Source organism: Paroedura picta, chromosome 6 (assembly GCF_049243985.1).
Source record: "Paroedura picta isolate Pp20150507F chromosome 6, Ppicta_v3.0, whole genome shotgun sequence".
Classification (NCBI taxonomy): domain Eukaryota; kingdom Metazoa; phylum Chordata; class Lepidosauria; order Squamata; family Gekkonidae; genus Paroedura; species Paroedura picta.
Window position 1 is genome coordinate 92,812,939 of NC_135374.1, and position 26,681 is coordinate 92,839,619.

The 26,681-nt window shown below is 43.4% G+C and overlaps 1 protein-coding gene across 8 annotated transcripts in view; it reads right to left on the reverse strand.

The window, feature by feature from the left end:
• Positions 1-26,479, reverse strand: part of ATP11A (ATPase phospholipid transporting 11A) — a 145,834-nt gene extending 119,355 nt beyond the window's left edge. For 5 of the 8 annotated variants that reach the window (XM_077343721.1, XM_077343724.1, XM_077343726.1 and 2 more), the window contains exon 1: positions 25,719-26,479. In XM_077343721.1, coding sequence (XP_077199836.1) covers positions 25,719-25,757 — 39 coding nt within the window. In that variant the 5' untranslated portion in view covers positions 25,758-26,479. The remainder of the gene's footprint in view (positions 1-25,718) is intronic. The other 3 variants (XM_077343722.1, XM_077343727.1, XM_077343728.1) reach the window with 1 other exon arrangement.
• Positions 26,480-26,681: the final 202 nt, after the last annotated feature.

The window sequence follows — 26,681 nt, forward strand, 5'->3', positions numbered from 1 at the left end:
AAACGTAATTAAATTAAGCTTGTTAATTAATTTCTTAGATTTATCGCTCGCCTCTCCCCGGAGGCCCGAGGGCGAGTTACAACATATAAAAACCCCAATGAAACATAAAAAACACATCCTACACAATCCCCCAGACAGTAAAACAAGATGCGGTAAAAAAGCTCAGATCATATCTGCACTACCCCTCAGTAACCCACTACAGAGGGGGGGGGAGGACAGAGGGTGCCAGATGGACTTTACTACTGCTGCTGCAATGGGGGCCAGATCATCCACGCGGTCCAGCCTCATCCCACAACCTGGTGGAAGAGCTCCGATTGGTAGCTTCACGTTTATGTATCACATGTCAACAATAGCAGCATTGCAAATTGAGTATGAATGAATGTAGGACAGGTAAGAATTCTAATGGGAGAATTCCACTAAAAGTAATGACTATTCCTGCGACAAGAACAAAGACAACAGAATAAATGATTTAAAAATAGGGTCTTTTTAATTACCAGCCTAGATTTTTTAAATTACTAGAATAATTTGAGATTTTTATAAAGGCAATGTTTTCACTTTCCTTCAACCTTATTACTTTCAGAAAGAAGCAACAGCACACACTGTACCTGTTTAAGCTTGTTACAAGACATTTGTAACATCAACTGAGCAGTCATATTAAATAGCAGCCAAATCCCATAAGAAAAATCCCATAAGAAAAATAGTAAAGCCGGTAATTTTTTATCTTACTCAAATTTCCTTCAAAAGACACTTCTTGAACCATTATTATAAATGGCGGTCACAAATCACAATTATCTAAAATCAGAACAGGAATTGCATGTATTAACATTTTGTTCTTTGAGATATATTCATATTGTTAGGCATTTATGCAACAGGGAGTTTTCTCATCTAGGAGCAAGGTTAGATACAGATATTTTTATTGTACCCGGAAAATAAAATGCATTTCTACTCATCACTGAACCCCATCACGTAATGTGTGACGCAAACTACGGAAAGAGTAAAAGAAAAGAGGACATAGGCTTGGAACTTGCAGAAAACATCTGTGACCAGAAGGATGGTTTGTTTGTTTTTTCCCCAGTTTCCTCATCTCATGACAGACTTTCTCTCTTACGCTGCCCCTGGAGGTGTCCTGGCCCCCAGAAGCGGCATTTTGGGCTACAGCAAAAGCAGAAGAAAAGCCGTCATACTTCAGTGATGGAAGTACGATTTTCCACCTGCAAAAATCATTCATGAATCCAAGACACAAGACATTACTGCTCCCTATGTTTTGCAGTGTGTCATTCATCCTTTATGGTGGTTCTTGCAGTTCCAATTAGTAAGATACATACATCTAACTTTGGAGGAACTAGAAATAGAACTAGAGCATTAAAAACTTCTGGTTATTGGGGGGAGGGGAGGCAGCCTAATACTGCTACAAGAGGCATTATCCCTCCATAATAACTGCTTGACTTTTACATACAAATTATTTTATAAATAAGAATCCCATAGAGTTCTGCACTACTGAAGGAGAATGCCTAACAAAGATTCCCTTGAACTGAAGGAAGAACAATATCAGACCACGATCGTCAACACTGAGTGTAGACAAAAGACACTAGCTTGATATATTGCCAAGCAATTGTTTGGTGTTGACAGTCATGCTCACATAATCCCTCCTCTACATTATACTTGACACTTTTATCCGTGTTTCGAGTCAAATCATAATTTGTCATTACCTTTGAACTAGCCAATTATGTACTTGCCACCTAAACAGAAGCCACAAATAATAATCAAGCAAGCTTGCAAATCTGATCTGGAGATCGGTTACGAAATCTACTTTGCTAGCTCAAGAACAGTAATGGAGGAAGTATGCGAGGCTCATTCACAAAATACAATTGGACCAGTCCATGTTGTGTGTATGTGATTGAGTGTGTGAGAGAGAGACTAATAAAAGTTACATTTCTCACATACAAGGAGGCGATACTTTCAGGAAGTTCAAAGTATTGACTAGGATCCTGTGTATCATATTCTCCGATAAATGTCTGCCATAAACCTGGATTTTCCTTGCTCCCCCCCCCTCCAGCTGTAGCTCAAAATATTATCCATATACCAAAATGGAATTGTCACCTCCCCCAGCAACATGAGGGGAGCCAGATAACAGAAATTGCCAAAAATCACTCCCACCTTTTCAATTATCAGAAATTTTCCAGGGAATCCTGCCTATTGTGCCTGAACTCAAGTAACCTTCAGCTTATATTGTGAAAAGACTCCTTTTAGCTCTTCTTTTGTCTTCCTGTTGCCAAACAAAAAGGCTATGATCTCTCATTCCCCTTTTACATCTATGCTGCTGATACATACATCTGTTTTTCAATAGTGTGAAAGTGCATATTAATCTGTATCTAATATGCCCTCTTCGAATGCAATGTCTAAAAACTGGATTTTTAAAATGCTGCTAAATTTTACTAACATTGCTAAAGCTTTAGCAGATGTGTATTTCAAACCGTTTTCTCCTAGCAACGATGCAGTGGAAGAGCCTAATTGCCCTTAATCCTCTGTTTAAAATAGGTTAAGATGAAATCCTCTTTTGACTGAAGCAGGAAGATTACCCAGTGCCATCAGGGACAGAATCACCACTACTTTGCAATTTAACTGTTCAGCTCTTCTGGAAGATATGGAAAATCTCTGACAAATTAATTGGTGACATATTTGGATAAAATCTTTCTTCTATCTATCTTCTTCTATATAAATAAATCTGTAAGAGGGTGCTGGGAGGAGTTGGCACTCATTGCCGTCCCATCCCTGACTGGCTGGCTGTCCAACAAACAGGGATGCAGCCAGGGTGAGGCACCCTCCCTGATTGGAAGGAGGAGCGGAGTCCCCGGTACTGCTTCCCGCTACCACCTCAAAAACACCCACTGAGGCCTGTGGAGGCCTCGGCAAGCTTTTTTGGGGTGCTTCCCACCTTGAGAACACCCGCTGACGCCTTGGTAAGTCTTTTCAGGGTGGGGGGGGGCGAAGCAGAGTTCCTGCAAGTACTTCCTGCCGCTGTGACGAAAACACCTGCTGAGGCCTGCGGGGGCCTCAGTGAGCCTTTTCATGGTGGTGGTGGTGGGAGGAGTCCCCACAAGTGTTTCCCGCCACTGCCATGAAAACACCCACTGAGGTCTCAGAGAGCCTTTTCGGGCAGCGGAGGGAGAAGCAGAGTCCCCACAAGTGCTTCCCACCGCCACCTTGAAAACACCTGCCGAGGCCCAGGAGAGCTTTTTCAGAGCAGTGGCAATGGGAGGAGTGGGGTCCCCACCAGTGCTTCTTCCCTCCCTGAAAGTACCCACTAAGGCCTCTCTAGGCCTCAGCTGGCCCACCTGCGGTGGGCAGAGGAGCCCTACAGCCAGTTGTATTTTCAGATACAATGGGCTTTGGGGCTAGTACCATAATAAATGAAGGGGGAAAACAAATGAAATTTCTAGGTCACACTTCAATGGAGAGGCTCCAAATTTTGGGCTTGTGTTCTTCAAATTTTCTAGACTCAGGATCCAGTGGACTACAAACCCACAATAGGAAGTCATGTGAAATGAAAATCTAACACAAAGCCAAAAAGGGAACTGAAACCCAACCCGAACAGAAGTCAGGAACCCAAAAGTTTACTTGCAAAACAATATTTAAAAAACCAATATAGACATTTATTAAACAAAGTGCACCAATATATTAAAAACAGCACATGACAGAATAGACCAAATACGTTTTGACCCACAGGGGCCTTCCTCAGTGGTCAATTTATAATGTGACATGCTCTCTTGTATAAGATCAAAAAAGTCTTCCTGGGTGACAAAGCAAAATCTGTTCGGTGTAGCCCCAGCTAGTGTTTCTAAGGTATCTGATTTGGAGCCTACCTTCTAAAATATATATTTGAGGCCACCATTCTCAACTTTTGCCTAACTCTACATCAAGAGTGCATTTCCATGTGTGTCAGAAAAAAAAACAAATCTAACAACGCAAAGTATAAAGTAACTTCACCAGTGGAGAGGCAGGTTTCATACAACAAGTGCATGTAGCACATTAGAGCATCAACTGTTGGAAAGAATCCAGGGGAATAGGGGCCCTGAACTTGCCCATGTCAAAAAGAGTGACTGAGTTTGTCTTGCTGGTCTTTGCAGCATACATCCAAGGAGAGGGCAAGAAGCATAGCCACCTTGCTCTGTAAATATTTACACAGGCAGCAGGTCCTTTTAAAAAAGAGAACAAAAAATATCAGTCTATCAGGGCATATTCTCCATCAATGAGGGTCCACAATCCCATGGCCTAGAGAGCACTGACATAGACCAATTCCTCTGCTTTAAGGTAATGCAATATCAAATATATTCCAAAGAAAGCTCAGTTGACATGAGTGCATATAGTGCACACAAGAGCAAGCCCTATATAGAATCCGATAACCAAATCAAGTTCAATTCTATCCACATTACCAAATATCGATTTTATCAGATCTTCCAAATGTGTGTGCACATCTCTTGAAATAAACATACACCCACATTTGCAAAATTTGCTTTTTAAGAACATTCCAAGGAGATGCTCCTACGGCAAACCTGAAGTCTGCCTTAACCACTGGAAACTGTTGCTATGGCAATTACACCTAGAAGTATAACAATATTCAAAGTGCTTCTCTGCCTTCTTAGAATGCCAGATGAGCTGTTGCTTGACAGTTATACCACCAGAAAAATTACACTACATGATCTGATAAAAGAAAAGAGGCAATACTACAATTATGTACCACTTAAATCAACGTAATTTACACCCAACAAAAGCAGTACTCAAGGATCAGGAGAACCAGTAACAGCGAAGTATTATTTCAACAAACAACAAAAGCAACAAATTCATCATGAGTTAACACTGCCTCTGTCTGACTGTTCCTACAGCATGCCTCACTGTGTTTTGCTTTGTTTTTTCCTGCAACAGCAGAACAAACTATAAAAATAATTTGGAAGGGGGCTTTTATGGCTGCTGCTAAAGAAGAGATTAAACCATGATTTGTTATTTCAGTGAATACACCTGGGTGGATTGCAGGTCACATTTCACCTCCTCAATGTGGTCAGATAAAAACTTTTATGGCAAACCAACAAACCGTGGTTTGGTGTGAATGCAAATTAATGGCATGACCTCTTCCCCTCAAACTAGCATTCCAAGTCTGCTTGAAATGGGGCAGGGAGTGCTGAAGGATCCTGCATGCCCCCAAAATCATTCCTATACATCTGAACAATCTGCATGCTTTTGATCATTGTGAGTGGTTAATCAATATGTTTTGCTTTATGAGGAATTGGACAAGACATTATTGCTTTTTTTAAATAACTGGATGTTTCTTCAACGGGAGTCAGTTATTAGATGAACATGGTTCTATGTTCCTGAAGAAGAGCCTGGAGATGATGTACCATTCTAGCTGACAAGAGGGGCAAAGATGGAAAAGTAGAAGTGAGACAGAAGAAAACATTATTCAATGAAGTCAGAAGTCTTCACAGCATGGTTCCTTGTAGTGCAGAAAACTCTTTCTAGGGACAAGCTGTGGGACAACAGGTCTGCTGCTTTCTAGGAGTGCCATTTAAATGTGTATTAGAAAGACAGGGTGTCTCAAACGCTCTCTCAAATCCAAGAGGAACCAAACATGTATAATGCTGCCCTGGAGCATTCCACCGTTTGTGGTGTGTGCAGTCAGGGCTGCCAGCTCTAGGCTGGGAAACGGCTGGAGACTTTGGAGGATAGGGCTGGGAGTGGGCAGGGTTTGGGACAGGGAAGGACCTCAGTGGAATATAATTCTATGGAGTCCACCCTGCAAAATGGAGCTCTTCCGCCAGGTCATTGGTTGAGGCCAGGTGGCAAGGAAGATCTGGGCCTCCCAATGGGAGTGATCGGAGCGGCAGTAGCAAATTCCAATAGCTCCCTCTGTCTCCCTCCCCTCTAGATTGGGTTCCTCAGGCTGGGTTGTTGGGAGTTGTGTTTTACCACCTCATCTTATTCTAATGTGATTAGAATCTATTGAATTGTTATTTTATTCTTTGTGTAGGGTTTCTACTGGGGTTTTTAAATGTTGTGACTCACCTTGAGCCTTTGGGTGAGGCAATGATGATGATGATGATGATCTCTTTATTCTGGAGATGACCTGTAATTCAGGGGATCCCCAGCTCCACCTGGGGACCAGCATCCCTACGTGCAGTGCACACATGGACACGCATCTATCTAATAAAGCAATGATTAGGAAATATTTTTGCTTTCTTCCTCCAGCTATAGTTATTTGCATAGTAAACAGACTGTATGTCCTGCTATGTCCTGCTCTCTGTCAGAGAGGCTTTCTTCCACAAATCCTTCACTCCCTACTGCTCCTGTTTTATTAATAAGAGATCATTGCAAATATTATTGAGCTTGGTCTAAAGATTTGTGGTGAATTTGTGCAGGGACGATGTCAGCTGAAAAATGTAAGCAACTGAATGTCAAGAGGGTTCTAACATCATAGCACGTTTTATACAATATGCAACAGAGCAGTATTTTGTAACCAATAGCAACAGGAACCAGAATTTCTGCAGCCACCACAGCCCAAAATATGTTTGTTTATTCAAAGTAGGACAAATACACACTCACAGAGACAATAAAGGTTTCTTCTTTTAGAAAAGGCAACAAAAATCATTCAGAAGCTTTGCAGATAACTCTCTCAGGTTACAAGATGGATCCACAATCATAAATGAGCACAGAAAGAAATAAAACAAGAAAAACATGATGCATAACCTGAACAATGTAGCTGACATTTAGAAAAAAGAATAAGCTGGACTCAAAAGCTCCTCCATGACCTAAAGAGACTCTTTGGATCCAAATACATATATAACAACAAAACATTGTTTATGAGGTTATTTTGGTTTAGGAAGAAATTTCACATTTATCCTGACTCCTTACATAAAATTTAGAATGCTCACAGAACTATCCATTCAGATGTGATCATGCATGAAGAACAGACCTGGTAGCCATTACACGGGTCTCAGAAATGATTCAAACGTTCTACCTGTGTAAAGTTATCTGCACAAAGCTGTCCCTCACAGTTCCAGCTACTTTTAGCCACACACAGTGCTCCTAAATGATGGTTTAAGACAGGGGTAGTCAAACTGCAGCCCTCCAGATGTCCATGGACTACAATTCCCAGGAGCCCCCTGCCAGCATTCGCTGGCAGGGGGCTCCTGGGAATTGTAGTCCATGGACATCTGGAGGGCCGCAGTTAGACTACCCCTGGTTTAAGATCATATAGAATCTCTGGAGGCATATGGGGAACTGCCACTGCAAGTATAGATATGACTCAGGCCATACTTGAACAGAAAAAGTGAGAGGAAGGCCCTTGCATTTGTATACATGAGAAGCAATTTTGTTTCTTTTTTCCTGTCTAAGCTACATGACCTTTGTGGGATAGAATCATAGAGTTGGAAGGGGCCATACAGGCTGTCTAGTCCAATCCCCTGCTAAAAGTAGGATCAGCCTAAAGCATCCATGACAAGTATCTGTCCAGCTAATGATTCCCCGGTCCTCCACGTGCGGCCAGCTGGGTGACCTTGGGCTTCCTACAGCACTGATAAAGCTGTTCTGACCAAGCAATAGTATCAGGGCTCTCTCAGCCTCACCCACCTCACAGGGTGTCTGTTGTAGGGAGAGGAAAGGGAAGGCCACTGTAAGCCACTTTGAGACTCCTTCTGGTAGAGAAAAGCGGCATATAAGAACCAGCTCCTCCTCCTCTTCTTTTTCTTCTCCTCCAGGTTGTATGTTCACAAATCCCTTAGCCTTTCCTCATACGGCTTGGCCCCCAGACTCAGAATCATCCCTCACTGCTCTCCTCTGCACCTTCTCAATTTTGTCAATAACCTTTTTAAAGTGAGGCCTCCAGAGCTGCGTACAAAACTCCAGGTGCAGTCTGACCAATGCAGTATGCAGCGGGACTATGACTGCTATTGTACGATGATTTCTCATCAGCAAGTAGATCTTCCAGTAGCCAGAAAAAAATGCAGTCTCCAAGACATGCAGTTTTTAATGACACAGAATGTAGTCTCGATTCATCAAGTTGTGCTTGTTTTCTCAATAACAAATTCCTTCAATAATCTCCAACTGCTACTCTGGAATTCCTTTTTGATTTTGAATGTACATGTGCTAATTAGAAGCAAGTAAAATGAATGTTTGTATTATAAAACAGTGAAGGAGTTTTGAAAATAAATGAAGATTAATGAGCACCATCAAAGAGCTCAAGAAATTTAAACAATAAATTCTAAAATCACATTACATATTTACATAACAGAGCAAAACTTCAATAACAGCAAGTAAAAATTATAGCTATATCCAAAGAGCACTGTATCCTCAACAATACACCTCTGCATTCAGTGATTCAAATTCAGTTAAATTAAAATATAATTTAACTATTGCATATTTCATTTTGTTACTAAATTCCAGCTAGGATTTTGGATTCCCCCCCTTAAGCGGAATCACCAAGGAAAGAAGCAAAAACAGAAAACTGAGGCAACAGCAGCAATTACTGAAAGAGACAAGGAATTTCACAAAGTCTGAAGAACCACCCTCTGAATCTTTAGTCATCCTGCCTGTCCATATATTCCCTAATGTTGCCCTCCCCATCTTCTGAAAGCAGTCCAGAAATGTCTCAGAAGAAGAGATGGGTTTTTTATACCTCGCTTTTCACTACATGAGGGAATCCCAAAGTGGCTTAGAAACATCCCCCCCCCCCCAAAAAAAAATAATGATTGGAGCATCAACCTAAGAGACAGGCATAGTCAGATAGTTTGTGCAGCTTTTAATGAAAATGGGGACCTTTCTATTTGACATAGGCTTTAGTCATTATGTCTTCTTCTCAGAGACCTCAGGCATGGAAAATACCTTTTGAGTCAAAGGGGAAAACTTCTCATCCCCTTTATATCTGGGCCTCAATTTGGCATTTGAAGAGGAGTCCTCTGTAACCACAGGTTGTCTTAGTTCAAGAGGAGCTAGAGATTTCACTAGGAAGTATTGGTAGTCCTCAGGTTTGAAAAAAAAGCTGGGACTGTTCCAGTACCTGTATTTCTTCACAAAAGAAAGCACTGTGAGAATTTTTTTTTTGTGAGAAGTCGACATATATAAGGATTCCTAATTCAAACTATTTTGCAAAAACATTCTATTTATATGGAGTAATATGTCTCCAACAATTATTCAAGACAAACCAGCAACTTTAGCAACTTGTGGGAATCACCCAAGATAGATGTCCACTTCAGAAGGAGAAAAGGATAGTTCATTAATTTAGACAAACAAGAAGCAGAGGACAGGAATGAGTATACAGCTCTCCCATTAAAGAAAAGCAAGCAGTGGAATTCCTCACAGATTTTGCACTGAGACTGGTGCTAATTTATTTACAGACAATAAAGATTCAAGTATGAACAGGGAGATGATCATGTTTGTGGATGACACTAGATGGTACAGGAAACCCACACAGTCCGAAAGTGCTCCAAAAGCATTTCTTCAAACTACGAATGGGCAACAGAATAGCAAATGATGCATACAAGCTGTAGGTGGAGGGAAGCGGCCAGGTTATAGGTTTACAGACAGTATAACATAGCTTCTTTTATCAAAATAATGGGTGTTGGAGTCACTCATAGCGATTGTTCTACATCTATGGCTAATCAGGAAAAACCCAGTTATCTGCCTCAAATCTTCTCTGTGTACTTCACGCAACACACACATTACAGAATTTGTTGCCACAAGATGTGATGGCCACTGGGTTAAAAAGGGATTAGAAAGTTAATGGAGGAGAATTCTCTCAATACCTATTAGCTGGGGTATCCAAATTGACCCTCCAGGTTCTAACGAAGCTACAAACAGGAATCACCTTGGGCAATCCTCAAATCTGCACAATCACAGAGACTGAAGATTCCCATAATAAACTGAATGTGCCAATCCTGTTTAAGAAACCATAACTGTGTGGCAGTTGTACGTATGCAGCGAATACCATCAGCTTTAATAGTTCTCTACCCTTGTAACTATTTAACTATTCAATTGAAGCCTTAGTTTGAAAAGTGGAGAGTGTAGCAACTTTCTGTTTACATTTCCCCTTGAAAGGATTATGTCAAAATGTGCAATCTTGCCCGTTCATATTTGCACAGGAAAGCCGTTTGACCTGCAGTGGGCAATAAGTGCACATTTGAGAGGTCCTCTAGGTATCTGACCTTTACAAAAACCATGAAGTACTTCAGCATTCAAACACTGGAAGGAAAGTAAATGCTATTGAAAGTCAGAATACAGGCAGAAAGGGCAGACTGAGGATGAGAAAAGGCCTTGGAAAATGACCTAATACCCATCCCAAAAAGGAGAGAGAACCTACCAAGAGGGCCCCAAGCTGAGAGGCCTGGCAGTTTGAGACCAAGAAGGCCTGTTGAGGTAATGCTTGGTGGGCCCCTATTGTCCCTTACTACAGAGCAGCCAGGTTAAGAACATTCCTTACCTTCAAATACCCAAATACCCTGAGACTCCACTTAGTGACTTCCAGTCAAGGGGGAATTTCTTCCCAGGAGCCTCAATGGCCAATTCACCCCTAATACAAGCAAATTGTGTTAAGGACTGGGACATAAGTATCCAAGAGCCAGCTTAGTGTAGTGGTTAGGTGCACCGACTTCTAATCTGGAGAGCTGGGTTTGAGTCCCCGCTTCTCCCCCACATGCAGACATGCAGTCAGCTGGGTGACCTTGGGCTCGCAAAAGCACAGATAAAGCTGTTCTGACTGAGCAGTAATATCAGGGCTCTCTCAGCCTCACCCACCTCACAGGGTGTCTGTTGTGGGGAGAGGAAAGGGAAAGCGATTGTAAGCTGCTTTGAGACTCCTTCTAGTAGAGAAAAGCGGCATATAAGAACCAACTCTTCTTCTTCCTCAAAAATACTAATTGAAGCTAACATTACTAATTGAAGCTAAAATTTCTGACCCATCCTATATTCACAAAGCCTCTGTGAGACAGGCTAAGTTGAGAATGTGACAGAGACAGAATCACCCAGCAAGCTTCCATGGCAGAGTGGGGATCTGAACCTTGGTCTCCCAAATCCCAGCTCAATCACTGGACCACACAGTTTCTTGAGACCCAGGTCAAGAGCCTACTAATGTACAACTTTAAAAACAGTCAAATAGATCAGAACTAGGTGACATAGTAAAACAGAACAGGAAAATGACATTGGTTATAAAATATTAAACAACTGTTAAATAGTAGATTCACAGCACATTGCAAGGGATAAGTTTTCAAGAAGCCTGAAATAGCATGCTACTCCACATTTATACTGCTGCACATACAGCATACTAAGTACACTAACAGACTGTACTATATATAATGGTTATCTATAGAGGAAAGGGGAATTTACATTTTAACAAAGCAAAACAAAATGAACAGGTTAGAATACATCCCTCTTTCCAGTTTAACTCCAGTTAGAATGCATCCGTCTTTCCAGTGGAACAACAACCATTTGATTACCACAAGGGAACAGTTAAAACTTTGTAAAAACTTGAGAGACGACATTATATTCAGCAATATTTTTCATGACATTCTATTTTACAAACAAAACAGTATACATTCAATAAGAAATGACTTCTAACAAATAATTGAATTGTTCAATCTGAATAGTTTAATACAAATGCTCTTAAAGAGGTCCATCCAAGTTTGCAGATATCATTTGTGCAGGAGGAATTGTATCCCCGAGAAATTTAGTTTGCCATGTCAATCTCACCAGCTAACTTCCAGCACACAAGTACACAAGGGGCAGGGTAGTAAGATATTTCTTATCTTTGAATACAAATGTAATACATTCAAATAACTTTCTGGCCTCCAGCAAAAACATCAGGACAAAGTTTAGAGTAAGATTTACACCAACAAAACTTGAAAAACCAAACAGAATTCTGAATTGCATTTCTGAGGCTGAATACTCAATAATCAAACATAATGCTGACCAAATTTAAAGTGGAACTGACTAATCAGAAGGAACAAAATGTGCATGCCACTACATTTTGTGTATCTATACACCATGAGAGAGACTGGAACATTTGGGTTGAATCCAGCCAGCATTTTTAGTCAATCCTCCCCCTCCCAACTTGCCTTATTATAGCCCCCATTCCACATGGCTTTTGTTTAATGACCTTAAACATAGCTGTTTTGGTGGGGGCGGGGGCACATTCCCTGCTTTTTCACCAGTGGAAAAAATTGTTGGCTCCAACCCCCTTACCTCTATCATCCATTACGTGTAAAGGTAAAAGTTTCCCCTGTGCAAGCACCGAGTCATGTCTGACCCTTGGGGTGACGCCCTCCAGCGTTTTCATGGCAGACTCAATACGGGGTGGTTTGCCAGTGCCTTCCCCAGTCATGACTGTTTACCCCCCAGCAAGCTGGGTACTCATTTCACCGACCTCGGAAGGATGGAAGGCTGAGTCAACCTTGAGCCGGCTGCTGGGATTGAACTCCCAGCCTCATGGGCAAAGCTTTCAGACGGCTGCCTTACCACTCTGCGCCACAAGAGGCTCTATTCATTACGTGTAACAACAATCTATTACATTTCAGTCTCTTACACTCACAACCATGCATGAGTTATGACATGATTCACACCAAATCTCTCAATGACCCCAACTCCTCCCTTTCCTCCATCCCCTTCAGTAATTTCCCCAATAAAAATAAGGAATATGATTTCCTCTCTACAGCATCTGAAGAAGTGAGCACTGACTCCAAAGCTCATGCTGGAATGAGCGCTGCTTCAGATGCAAACCCAACCCTAGTCAGATCTCATAGAGGTGCAACTGAGCTATTTTTAGTTAAAGCACTACAGAACAAGGACAAGTCATTTGTTCTCTATACTTTATAAAACTTCTAATCTATGTAGATTATACAACTTCTATGCAGATTATACAACTTCTGTAGATTATAAAACTTCTGTAGATTATAAAACAATCACACATACCACGAGTGTTTTGCAGACCTTTTCCTGCGGCTGGTGTGTATGCCTTAAAAACTTTAGGCAGTTCCAAATGCATGAGATTAACTGCTGTCTAAAATCATCAGCACTTCAGGAGATTCAGTTCTCAAAAGCCATAGCTGTTGTAGCTTTGTGGCATAAAAACAAAAAAAAGAACTGTGATCTAAGAGAGCCAGCTTGGTGTAATGGTTAGGAGTGCAGACTCCTAATCTGGCCATCTGGGTTTGATTCCCCACTCCCCCTCCACATGCAGCCAGCTGGGTGACCTTGGGCTCCCCATAGCACTGATAAAAGCTATACTGACTAAGTAGTAATATCAGGGCTCTCTCAGCCTCACCAACCTCACAGGGTGTCTGTTGTGGGGAGGGGAAAGGGAAGGTGAAATGTAAGCCGCTTTGAGACTCCTCCGGGTAGAGAAAAAGCGGCATATAAGAACCAATTCTTCTTCTTCTTAAAAGAGCTACTTTCTCTCAGTCTCCCAGAACTTCCACACTCAGTTAATGCAATAGCACCTACCTCAGAGGTAGCTGCAGATATCAGTCTAACTGAAGCAAAATAAAACAAAAAGTCTAGTGGTCCAATTGTAAGAGTTTTCATGAGCTGACAAAGCAAACTAGGACACATACAGAAATGTTGTTATTCTTTAAAGTATCACTTGACTTTTGTTATATTCTCACTGAGTCATTATAAGGACTGAAAAATAATAGTCTGAATCCAGAGCAGTATAAGAGCATCATTTTAGAGGACATATGAAGCTGCAGCAGGCAAAACAATGATCCTAGCTCCCACAGAAACACTGTTCTGGATCCAACACAATGGGTGTGAAGCCCTTTGAACAATGGAAGTGCTATATAAGTGTGAAATATAATTATTACACTTCATGTAACAGAACATCGTTAAAAAGAATAAGACTGATCTAGCCTCATAATTAAATTTCACAATGCATTTATTTTGTAAACGTTATTTTAAAAACAGGTAATCATTCCATATAATTATTGCTCCATTTAGGCATAAACTATTATGATTAAACTGGATTCTTAATTTGACTGCCTACAATAATTTACTCAAATAGTACAGTTTTGTAATATTTGAAATGGGTAGTAAGTTAAAGACCCAGATTTGAATCCCTATTTTGCTCTGGAAGCTTGCTGGGTGATCTTAGGCTAGTCATTCATTCATTCTAAACTGCATCACAGAATTGTTGTGTGAACAAGATGAAGAAGTGGAAAATTCTGTACACCACGATGAATTCCCACTGGGGAGGAAACTGGGATGTAATAAATTTAAAAAAGAAAAGAAAATTCCAGACATCAGACACTTTCTCATTGATTTTACTGGTAATGAAACATTTCTATCAGCAGTATTTGTAACATATTCCTGGATTCCCCCCCCCAGCCACCCAGTTTAGCTCATGGCCACTAAATCTATTTTAAATACAAATGTTTCAAGAATTGTCAGAATTAGTTAAAAAGAATAATGGATTAGCTTGGAACTAGAAACAGTTATTAATTTCCTCTAAAGCAGCGGTCCGCAAGCTTACGCTCGCTGCGGACCGCTGTGGCGTAGTGGAGGGAGAGGGCGGCCCGGGGGCCAGTGCACGCGCGGCAGCCCCAGCGCAAACGCACCTGTGCGGACTGCCGCACACGCGCATTTGTGCCCGGCAGGGGCGCAAACGTGCGTGCGTGGCAGTCCGCGCAGGTACGTTTGCGCTGCCGCCATGCCGGCGGCCGCGGCTCCCCCTCCGGGCCGCGAGCAAATCGGCCGCTAAAGCTTCTCGCTTCGGGGGCCCGCGGGTTGGGGACCACGGCCCGCGGGTTGGGGACCACTGCTCTAATGTTACAGCATGACTAAGGTGAGTGCCTCCCCCCAACATAATGCGCAAAAAGATATGAGATAGAATCTTTCTCCAGCCTAAAAAGAAATTACAAACTCTTCAAATAAAAGAGAGTCTCCATCCAACTTAAACAGCTCCTTGGAAGAAGAGATGATTTTTATATCCCACTTTTCTCTACCCTACTGAATCTCAAAGTGACTTACAATTGCCTTCTCTCCCTCTCCCTTTAACAGAAGAAGACTTGGTTCTTATGTGCCACTTTTCTCTCTACCCGAAGGAGTCTCAAAGCGGCTTACAGTCACCTTCCCTTTCCTGTCCTCACAACAGACAACCTGTGAGGGTGAGAGAGCCCTGATGTCACTGTCCGGTCAGAACAGCCTTATCAGCGCTGTGGCAATCCCAAGGTCACTCAGCTGGCTGCATGTGGGGGAGCGGGGAATCAAACCCGGTTTGCCAGATTAGAAGTCTGCACTCCTAACCGCTACACCAAGCAGGCAACTTGTGTGGTAGGTGGGGCTGAGAGAACTGTGACTTGCATTAGATCATCCAGTAGGTCCCATGTGGAAGAGTGGGGAATCAAGCCCAGTTCTCCAGATTAGAGTCTGCTGCTCATAACACTACACCATGCTGGCTTTTGGACTGGAGAACAGTCTCCAACTTTGTTTAGTGGAGTTGCAGGATACAATGGTCTCTGCTTCTGTTCTAGCTGTTCTGATGACAAAAAAAAAGCCAGTTGAGTGAGATGACAAATCCTTTAAGGCCTTTGATGTTTAATTCAACAAGTACTTTTTATGAGTTTAAATGCTGTGCATATTGCTTCTAGATCAGGGCGTTAATGACCCACAGATGCAAATCAGCTGGCTGTCCAGGAAGTTTGTAAAGAGCAGTCATTGACCCACAACTCGCTGTGAATAGCTAGCAAAATACTAGCCTGTAAGGCATAGATTGACTTTCAAGGACAGAAATCAACCTGGGCCTTTCACATGTATAAGAGAGAAACTGAAGTGGATGCAGTAAAATGGAACTTGCTTCCCACCCAAATACTAATGAGTTTGAAAGGTGAGAGAAAAAATTTCTATCCCTCCAGTGATTTGGCAAACTGCAGCTCCTTTACTTTCACAAGAGGTGAGATTCTATCTTTTCTGTTTATTATAACAATTGCCGTTCCAAGTTAAACCACTTATCTTCTGCCTGTGCAATCCGGCTTTGAAACAGTTTGCTGCTTGTTAGATCCGTTTTGTAGCTTGGTATAATACTGTTGTACAGATACTTTTTTTAAAAAAACATCCACCACCTTTCTCCCATGTGGAAACCAACGTGGCTTATGCTTTAAATCAAACATAAAAAACACACAATTATAAAACCCATAAAAGTCACAGACCTAAAAACTCCAAACTCAATAATAAAAGCTAAATTAATTCAAAATGTTGTCCTAAGTAAAAGTGCCTTCAGCTGTCTCCTGATAATATTCCAAGAGGGGTCTGGGGCACCTCCCTGGAGAGATTGTTCCATAATTGTGTGGCTGCCACAAAAAAGGCCCTCTGTTGCATACCCACCAAATGAGAATCTTTAATTGATGGGATAGTCATGATGGCATCTCCCTACAATCTTAATTCCCGGTCAGGAATGTATTGGAGAAAACAGTCTGTCAGCTACCCTGTCCCAAGCCATGAAGGGATTTAAAACCCAACACCAACATCTTAAATTAGGCTTGGAAGCAGAGTGGTAGCCAGTGTAATTACTGCAGTATTGGGGACATATGTTCCTGATAGCTGGTCCCAACCAGTTGTCTAGCTGCAGCACTTTGCAGTAGCTGCTTCTGAACAGCCTTCAAGGGCAACCCCAAGAAGAACGCATAGCAGTAGTTCAGTCTAGATGTAACTGAGGCACAGATCACTGTGGCCAGTTCTGACTGGCCCAGGAATCAACACAGCTGATACAGCAGATGGAGCTGGACAAATGTACCACAAGCCACAGCCTACCTACCCTCTGTTTCCTAAGGTGACCACTGTGTCAAACAGTATTCCCAAGCTGTAAATCTGTCTTTTCAATGGGTATATAACCTCATCTAACACAGGGGAGACCTGCCTCATAGATCTTTCTACTAAGCCAAACCCCCTTTGTCTTTTCAGGCTTAAGTTTCAGCTTGTTCACTCCCATCCAGCCCAATACTGACTCTAAGCACCAGTTCAGAACATCAACAGGATCACTGGAATTAGGTGGAAAAGAAATTCTGAGTGGGGTATCATCTGTATAGCAGAGAAATTATAGTCCATACTTCCTGGTGACCACTCTCAGTGGCATCTTACAGATATTAAATAGCATGTGGAATAAGATGAGATCCTGCAGGTCAATGGCCATGGGGCAGATTGGGAATTCCCCAACACAATATTGAAGCTGACCCGCCTTCCCCCAGATAGAACCTGAATCACTGTAATATAGTACCCCTTCGCTCCAGTGCTTAGAGACAGCTCAATGGGATGCTACGGTTAACAGTATCAAAGGCCACGGAGAAATTCAGCAGAACTAGCAGGGTCATATCCCCCATCAAGTTCTCAACAGAGGGCATCAACCAAGGCAACCAAAACAGCCTAGTCCAAATCCAGATTGAAATGGGTCCAAAATATCGGTATTTTTGAAGCTGAAAGACAACCACCCACTCTGGCACATTGTCAAAGAATGAAGATTGGTGACTGGCCTGATATTTTCTAACATAGTAGGTCTCTGTCATTCTCCCCCCCCCCCAAAAAAAAACAGGTCTTATCACTGCCTCCTTAAATATGGGAGCAGAGGTCCCATTCTCAAGGAATAGTTACCATTCCCTTTATCCAATCAGCTGGTACCCCTCTGATAGCATTTATGAGCTAGGAAAGGCAAGGGATGAGCACGTGGGTGGCAGATCTCCCCTGTCCAAAGATCTTATCCATGTCTTTGGGAACCACAAGCTGAAAAGCAGTCATAAAAATCAAACAAGCAGATGCCAAAGATATATCATCTGGACAGGCTTCCAGAACCATATCTCAGATACATTTCCCATGGAAAATTACTGTGCTTGACTTCTATTTCCAGCCTAGCAAGTACAATTACACTAGGTAAAGGTATCCCCCTGTGCAAGCACCGAGTCATGTCTGACCCTTGGGGTGACGCCCTCTAGCATTTTCATGGCAGACTCAATACAGGTTGGTTTGCCATTCCCTTCCCCAGTCATTACCGTTTTAGCCCCCAGCAAGCTGGGTACTCATTTTACCAACCTTGGGAGGATGGAAGGCTGAGTCAACCTTGAGCCAGCTGCTGGGATTGAACTCCCAGCCTCATGGGCAGAGCTTTAGACTACATGTCTGCTGCCTTACCACTCTGCACCACAAGAGGCTTTGACACTACAATGTACTTAATCCTGTAACTCCTAGCAGATTCATACCAGAATGTGTGCTAGATCAATGGTCCGCAACCTTTTTCAGGCTGTGGACCAGTGGGGGGGGGGAGGAGGCGATCCGGGCATCTTGCATGTGCAGCACATCCGTGCATGCGTGTTTGCGCCACAAACGCACATGCACAACAGGTCAGCGCATGCGCGTTTGCGCCGGCGGCCACACTTCCCTCTCCCCCCCTCCTGCAGAAAGAAGCTTGCCGGGCCGAAAACTAATCAGCCGCTTTGCTTACGGCCTGGGAAGTTTCTCACTGCGGCAGGGAGAGGGAGCCGCGGCCTGGTGGTTGGGGACCACTGTGTTAAGTGACCACCACAGCTTTACCAGACCTTTTATCATTTGTAACTCATGACAGTAATAATGTGATTAATGAAGATGTCCAACGTCTTTAAACAATATTACCAGCAATCACATCTCATACATTATGGACTAGAATGGTGTATGAACCATTCTGTGCAAGAATTAAGAAGTGCAAATTCAGACAGGTATACTTAATGGAAGACAGAAGGGCAAGCTTTGGTAGCGGTTCCATTTCTGCAATATTTTCCCACTCATAGAAATTTATTATATTTTTATTTTATTTAAATATACCTCTCTTCCTTGCAGCTCAGGGCAGCTTACATTTGAACTTGTGCTCCAATACAAGGAAACATCATTTGTGATCCAATACAAGGAAAAACATAATTGTGAACATTTAACATTACGAATGGCATAACATCGAACCGCAAAACATTTAACATTTTCAATGGTTAACACTGCACCGTAGACCGGTTCTTCATCTGCAGGGTGCAGCTTGTGGAGGAGGGGGCCTCTAGGGGCTCTAGTTTGGTGGAGTTGGTTCATTGGGCTCAACCAAAGGCTTGGTGGAAGAGCTCCAGTTTGCAGGCCGTGCAGAATTGTTGTAACTCTGGCCATCTCTTTCAAATTTTGCACTGCTCACTCATGAAACCCTGGAATTAGCATTACAGCCATAATTTGGAAATGGAGCTTTTGTTGAAAGACCACCTGCCCACCAAAAGCATGCCATCACCATGTTAAAATCATTTTAAATTGCCACAGGAGCCCAATTCTGACCGGCCTGCACCCACTTTTGCCACAGGGTAGTAATTGCATCTTCAACACTTGAAAAGACACAAGGGAGAGGACAGAAGTGTCTTAGTCTGCTGCCCTGCAAGCCTGATTAGGACCAGGCCTTTAAGGCATTTTAAAATGGCAGCATCATCCTCATGGACTCTTGTCACATCTACTTTGGATGTTCCGTATGAAAGGTGAGGATGACCTGGAGCAGGCAGGTTAGGAATGGATCAAGTGTTTTCCAATCCAGATCATGCACTCTCCAAGTTGCTTTTAATGAAGAGTGAGAGAGAAACAGAGATAATGCTATGAGGATTCATTATGCCCATCTCGTTACAACATCTACCTTGGCCTTCAAAAAGCTGACACCTGCACAAGTATCATTGCACAATGACAAAAAATGGTGTTGAACCAATGGTTATTGTTTGATTTCTGAACTTGCCTCCTCAAAATTTATCCTTGGTACTGTATATATAATACATAAAATTAAGATTTGAATCTCTAGATAACTAGCTACTTACTTTCAGAGTTTCTTGTTATATGTGTGCAACTTTTCTACTGATTATTCTATTACTAAGACCAAACCTGGGATCTGAAAAGAATTCACTGAATGAAAACCATTTTTTTTCTGTTTTGGATTTTACATACAAATGAAATCTGATTTTTTATTAAGGCTACCTGATAACCATACGAAGCACAAAAAATGTATTTACAGCCCAGTTCTCCATCACATCATAATTTACTATTATTTACTAGCTCCTTTCTACAGTCTTTTTTCCACCCAACAACTTTACAGAGTACATCACATTGGAAAGTATCCCACTTTACCCACCCACAAAAAAGTCTATGCAGCTATGTTTGCTCTCCCAGCTATAAAATGCTACAGTAGGAATCTGCCCTTTAGGTACTGTATACACCACTAGCAGTACAGTAATAGCCTAGATCATGTGATACTGTACTATACCATTTTATTATATGCACAATCTCCATGGACAACGTAGTCCCTTGTAAATGTACTCAAAGTACTAGCTGGGAAGTCAGAACATTCTGTTACTGTGAACCCAGAAATCATACTAAATATGTGCAAAGGTAGGGATGAGAACTATGAACTTAGGGCATTTTCCTGTGCGTTCCCCAATGACATTATGCCCTGCAGATTTTCTGAGCTGTCATAGGGATTCAAACCAAAACAGGTGATGTAACAACTGGTTCTTGAAGTGATATTTTCAGCCTTAAGCACAGGAATTTGGAAACATCACTTTACAGCCTAGTCTATCAAGTTTCTGCATTCCAAAGACCACACTGTAATGCCAAGTTCCTGGTCACATGCTTATCACAGTCACAGAAGAACTATAGCCCAGTTCAGAGTTTCATTTAAAAATACATGACTCCAGTAATATGACAGGGTCCTCTACGTTTGCATTCATCCAAAAATTAAGCTACTTTTTCACGTATGTTCACTATTTTTATATGTGTCTGATCTTCCACCCATAACAATATGTTTTATGACCATTTTTTTCCTTTGAATACTTCATCAAAGAGGCTCAGTTACTAGCTAAATCCATAAGGCTGATCTTGTTAGTGGATCCATTTTTGCAGAGCTGTACATTACCCTCCTTACTGAAGATTAGCAAACACGTACAGTACTCAGCTAATACCATACACCGCAGTGGTGTTCTGTAACTTTCCCTGCAGTTCTTGATTATTACTATAAGCATTTGCCTTTCCTTACTACCTACCACTTGTTTACAGACAGAAGGAGAACTGACTTTAATGCCTAGCATGGTGTATAGGAAGGTGCAAGGGCTGAGTTCAACTGTCCATTCAACACTTAAGCTTACCCAGTGACTTTGGGCCAGCTACGAAGGTAAAATATTTTGGAGGTAAAATATTTTTATTAAATTATTTCCATTCTACAAAACACCATATATAAATCAGATTTTTCAATATATATGTACAAATCTTTCAAGTAACTAATTCCAACTTACAAATTACACAATTCAACATTAGCAACTTTGAAAACGGAGGAGGAGGAGGAGGCAATGAAGACGAAGAAGAGTTGGTTCTTTTATGCCGCTTTTCTCTCCCTGAAGGAGTCTCAAAGTGGCTTACATTCGCCTTCCCTTTCCTCTCCTCACAACAGACACCCTGTAAGGTAGGTGTGGCCGAGAGAGCCCTGATATCACTGCCCGGTCAGAACAGTTTTATCAGTGCTGTGGGTGAGCCCAAGGTCACCCAGCTGGCTGCATGTGGGCAAGCGCAGAATCGAACCTGGATCGCCAGATTAGAAGTCCACACTCCTAACCACTACACCAAGCTGTTTGAAAGATAAATGGGAATAATTCTAGGTGTCCCCCCCTGAACTCCTTGGCAGAATTATGAGAAAGAAAAAGAATAAACAATCTTATGTAAACCACCCTGAGCCTCATGGGAGGGTGGAATAGACATAGAATAAAATAAATAAAGCTCACTGCAAATCGTGAGGCTACCAAATGATACAGGTAAAATGGGTCCAAGCAGCAAGCAACTCCCATTTGAAAATGAACAGCTAAAAGCACAGCGTCTATGTATCTGTGCCCCCATCCTGGCCATTAATACTCACATAACGCAGCATGCTGCTCTAACCACATTAAGGCGGGGAAAAAACAAAACAAAAACCACAATAATAACCTAATGGCCATTTCTGTGTCTCTGATAAAATGATGGCTTGGTGGAGGCTTTTTATAGACCAAGGGCCCACCAAAATGCAGGATGTTTCAGAGGGTTCACTCCCACCCTGTCTCTCATTCAGCCTGTATGGGATTCGTAGGCGGACCTCTGAGGGACACTATAGGAGAAGCAGGCTGAGAGAGCTGAACACTGGCTGGCTGGAGAGAACAGTCATCCTTTAAAACAGGAGTAGTCAACCTGTGGTCCTTCATGGACTGCAATTCCCATGAGCCCCTGCCAGCAAACACAGGCAGGGGCTCGTGGGAATTGTAGTCCATGGACATCTGGAGGACCACAGGTTGACTACCCCTGCTTTAAAGTCTGTACCTTCTATGATCTCCAGGCTCCTTCAAACTGGAAGCCTGCAGCCAAGGAGGAGGACTGGGTGCACTGCATACATTCTGGGCATCAACAGGTGATGGTGGAAAGTGATATCAAGTCACAGCTGACTTAGGGTGATCCCATAGGAGTTTCAAAGGAGGTGGTTTGCCATCGCCAGCCTCTGCATCATGACCCTGGTAGAGAAGGAGAAGAGTGGGTTCTTATATGCCGCTTTTCTCTACCAAAAGGAGTCTCAAAGCGGCTTACAATCTCTTTCCCTTTCTTCTCCCCACAACAGACACCCTGTGAGGTAGGTGAGGCTGAGAGAGCCCTGATATCAGAACAGATTTATCAGTGCCGTGGTGAGCCCAAGGTCTGGCTGCATGTGGAGGAATGGGGAATCAAACCCAGCTCACCAGATTAGAAGTCCACACTCCAGTACACCAAGCTGGTTTTCCTTAGAGGTCTCCCATCTAAATAGTAGCATCTCCCTTCCAAATACTAACTTCTGAGATCTGACAAGCCTGAGCCACCCAGGCCAGCACCATGAACGGGTAACCAATAAAATTAGAGATTTCTCTCCCCTTTGGGGAAGTCAGAGAATGAGTGCTTTGCATGCAAATGTAGGGGAACTGGCTTGAGGTTTGCAGTTCTGGTTCTAGCCTGGCTTTACATTAAGTGTGTGGTCTTAGGCAGTTATAGCCTGTCTCTCAGTCTCAACAGCTGCCTCCTATAACTTCGGGAGCGCAACAGCAAACACAGGATCAAAGCAACATTTAAGGCTCAGGCTCTACTCTGCCTCACACTCCATTTCGGATCTCAGACAAGTTACCTGTTTCTAAGTAAGTTAGCATTCTGTTTCTATGCCAAGTGCGTCTAGGAAGCAGCGGTAATTCCCTATTACATTTTCCCCAGTATCTGATATTCAGAAGTATAGCATCTCTAGACACAAAGAAAACATGGCAGACAGAAGGGGCTTTGATTAGCATTGTGATGATGTAACAGGAAGTTTGGTGGGCGATGCCAAGGAGGGATGCAGTGGGAATGACTTGGTTATACGTTGTAATGCTCATACGTTGCAATGCTGTGGAATGCCAATAAAGGTAATGAATGACTTGGCAGGATGGGAGAGACTTGAAGTCACTGGAGCCGTCGTCATGGCCCACAAACATATTCAGCCCAATTCCTTCAGTTCTTTTCATAGATTTTAACAAAGTAAAGGGACCCATCACAAGATCTTGCTCATTAACAAGTTTGTACTTAGGACAGTATTCCAAATGCAGAATCGCAGTCACAAAAACATGAACACTTCCTTGTACTAAGCCTCAAGTGAAACCAGCGGAACTTACTTCTTGATAAATATGCAGAAGATTTGTGTGGAACGTGCTCCGGTCAGATATGCCAACAAAAACATTTAGGAATGTGATACATTCCAACATATATCCAATTGTTATATTTCACTTGAACCGTGAATTGAGAAGTTACTTAGAACTATGTATATACTGAAGTGATACAAGAATGCAGGAAACCCTCAAGAATGTGGTACTGAGTACACTATTCAACCTCCTAAGAGTTTCTGTGTGATTGTCAAGTATGCGAGGAATACCTTCAGATGTCACAAAGATGACAAACTGAACAAGATTCCCCGTAGTTAGGATCACACTGTATTGTTCCCATGTGCAATAGTTACAATGGCAGAATAAAACCAGAGAACAGGCACATATTTGCACACAGACTTCACAATGAAGCCTTTCTTTACAGAGGATTTAAATTAATTTTTGTCTGGTGTACACACAACCCTTATGCTAAAGCCCAGAGCCGTGAGGGAAAACTGATATGCTCAGGGCCTTTCCTCTAATCATGAAATTAAACAGATACTGGAGAAGCTTACCTACCCTATTATTATTGCCTTGATTAGAGGCTATTCAAACTAAATGCATACATCAAGTTTCATTAAGAAATTTCACAATGTATCAGTGTTCAGAAAAACACAGGCAATTACAGAACTGATGCCTGCTACAGAAAATTATGTGTAGTATATGCCTCTAAGGCTTCTGTTTCAAACTCAGTGCAAATCATGAGACAAACTCAAGTGTGATCACTTACTGCATGCTTCAGAAAGATGAGTGGCATATAAATTGTACCTAAAAAGACAGATTCTAAAGTCTTATTGTATATATATCATATATGTATATATCATATCATAAATGTGTATATGTGTCAGACTATACTAGATTAAAAATCTCCCTTTCAGCTCTGAATAAAAGGAAATGTATACAGTGGCACATCTGTACATAGCAACACTGGTATTTTTCGGGGGTCTCCCATCCAAATACTAGCCAGGATCATCCCTGTTTAGCTTCAACGATCTGATGAGACTTGGCTAACCTGAGGCTATCCAAGTCAAGGCCCTATACTTATTAAAAAGAGAAAGAGAAGCCCTAACCATGGAATATGTTGAGCACAAGTATAATGATTTAGCAAAATTATCCCTCTGATATTTATCCGTTGCAGCTGTTTAGCAACAACCTTTGGGGTGTTTTAAAAAAAACATTTTTAGAAGCATTTAGGAAAGCTTTGGAAATGAAATGGAAGAATGTTACAGGTTTCTAGCCTGTTATAAGAAAAAATTAACAGCAAAGATAATAATATGCTTAAATATTCATGGTTACACACATACATTGCCTTGCCAGCCAAAAATACCACCCACTGCTACTTGGTTAATTGCAAATATTTTTCATCTTCAAATTGCAAAAGGAGAGCCCTGCTGTCAGCGGGGAGGAGGAAGAAATGGAAATTATTGTGGAGTATAAGCCTCCTGGAACACAATGGGACTAACTTCCAAACAATATGCAGGGCATATGCTGCATAGTTGTGATCCTACCCAACAACTCTCCCCACTTCTGAAAAAAAAAAAAATGAAGGCCAAGCCTGCTACAATTAAAGTAAGCTTCACCTGAGATTTAAGTGTTTCCAGCGGGCAAAGCAGAGAGTTCTTAAACCAACGTGTCCAGGAACACATCCGTTTAAAAGAGCTTTCCACTAGACTTCTATAAGCGCGAAGTCGACTGGGGGGAAAAGCACCACCGCTGGGGAAGCGCTGCCCTCTCAAACTTGAATCCTTCCTCCTCCGGGGATTGGAGGGAATGAGGAAGCGGCCGGTCGAACAAGGGCTTCTACCTTTGGGCTCATTAAAGGGCCGGCCGCGGCGCTCGAGGAGACTTGGACATGCCGGGGAACCAGGGGCCAGCCGCCCTTCGTGGCGAGAAGGCGAGGCCGGCCGGGGCTTCGTGCCCGAGCATCGTCGCGGCGCGCCAAGCTCAGCCTGGCGGAGGAAGGCAGCGCCGACCCCGGGGGGGGGGGGAGAGGGGGAAGCGCCGCGGGGTACTTACGTATCTGTTGATCCAAGTCCTGAGACGGCTGCAATCCATGGCGAGGCGCGGGGCAGCTGCTCAGGCGGCTCTCCGCCTGCCCCTGCCCCGCCGCCGGCTCCTTGTCCTCCGGGCGCAGGCTCCAGCCAGGGGGAGGCTTCTTCCGACCTCGTCGCACTTCTACCTCCTACATCCACGCCGAAGAAGTTTCTGCCTCATCGCAGCCGCGCCACCATCCCGTGCCTGGCCGGGGGGCTGCTTCTGGGCGGGCGGGCGCCTTTCCTCCCGGGCTTCTGCGCACTCATGCGTGCGCCCGGGGTCGCCTCCCCATGCGCCGCCGCTGGCCGTCCCTGCGCGCCCCGACGCCTCGCTTCGGCAAGGAAAACCAGCGCGGGGGGCAAACACGCACGCGGCCGAGCTCAAGCGGCTTGGGCCGGTCGCTCCGTCGGGTTTCCCTTCGGCCGAAAAGCCGCCGTCGCCCCCACCCCTCTCCCTTGGCCCGGCTGCTTCCCGCGCAAAGAGGCTCCTCGCGCACCGGCTCGACACTCCCTCGGCTGCTTCTTGCTCGCGCTTTGATCGTCCCCGGCTTAGCCACTCTGCTCACGTCATACGGAGTGGGCGAGCATGCGCTCTCCAGCCTCCTTGCCCGGGCAGCCACACACCCCTTTCGCCCCCCTGTTGCACCCGGGGAGCCGAGGACCCTGTGCCTGCGCTCGGTCGCACACGAGGCGGCCTCTTTGGCTGCCGACCGTCGCCGCTCAGCCTAGACCGCCCGACTTTGGAGGGTACAATGGAGACAGGGAGGGAGGGAGGGGGGGAAGAGGGCGGAGCCTGGAGACGGAGAGGGTTTTGTTTGTGTCGAGTCTTTGCCCCACGGGAGAACTCGGCTGCTGTACCACAAGCTCACCTGCGCCTAGAAGGCGGGGAGGGGTCGTGAAATCACTGCGGGGAGGAGTAGACCCCCCCTCCAAATTGGGAAAGAGC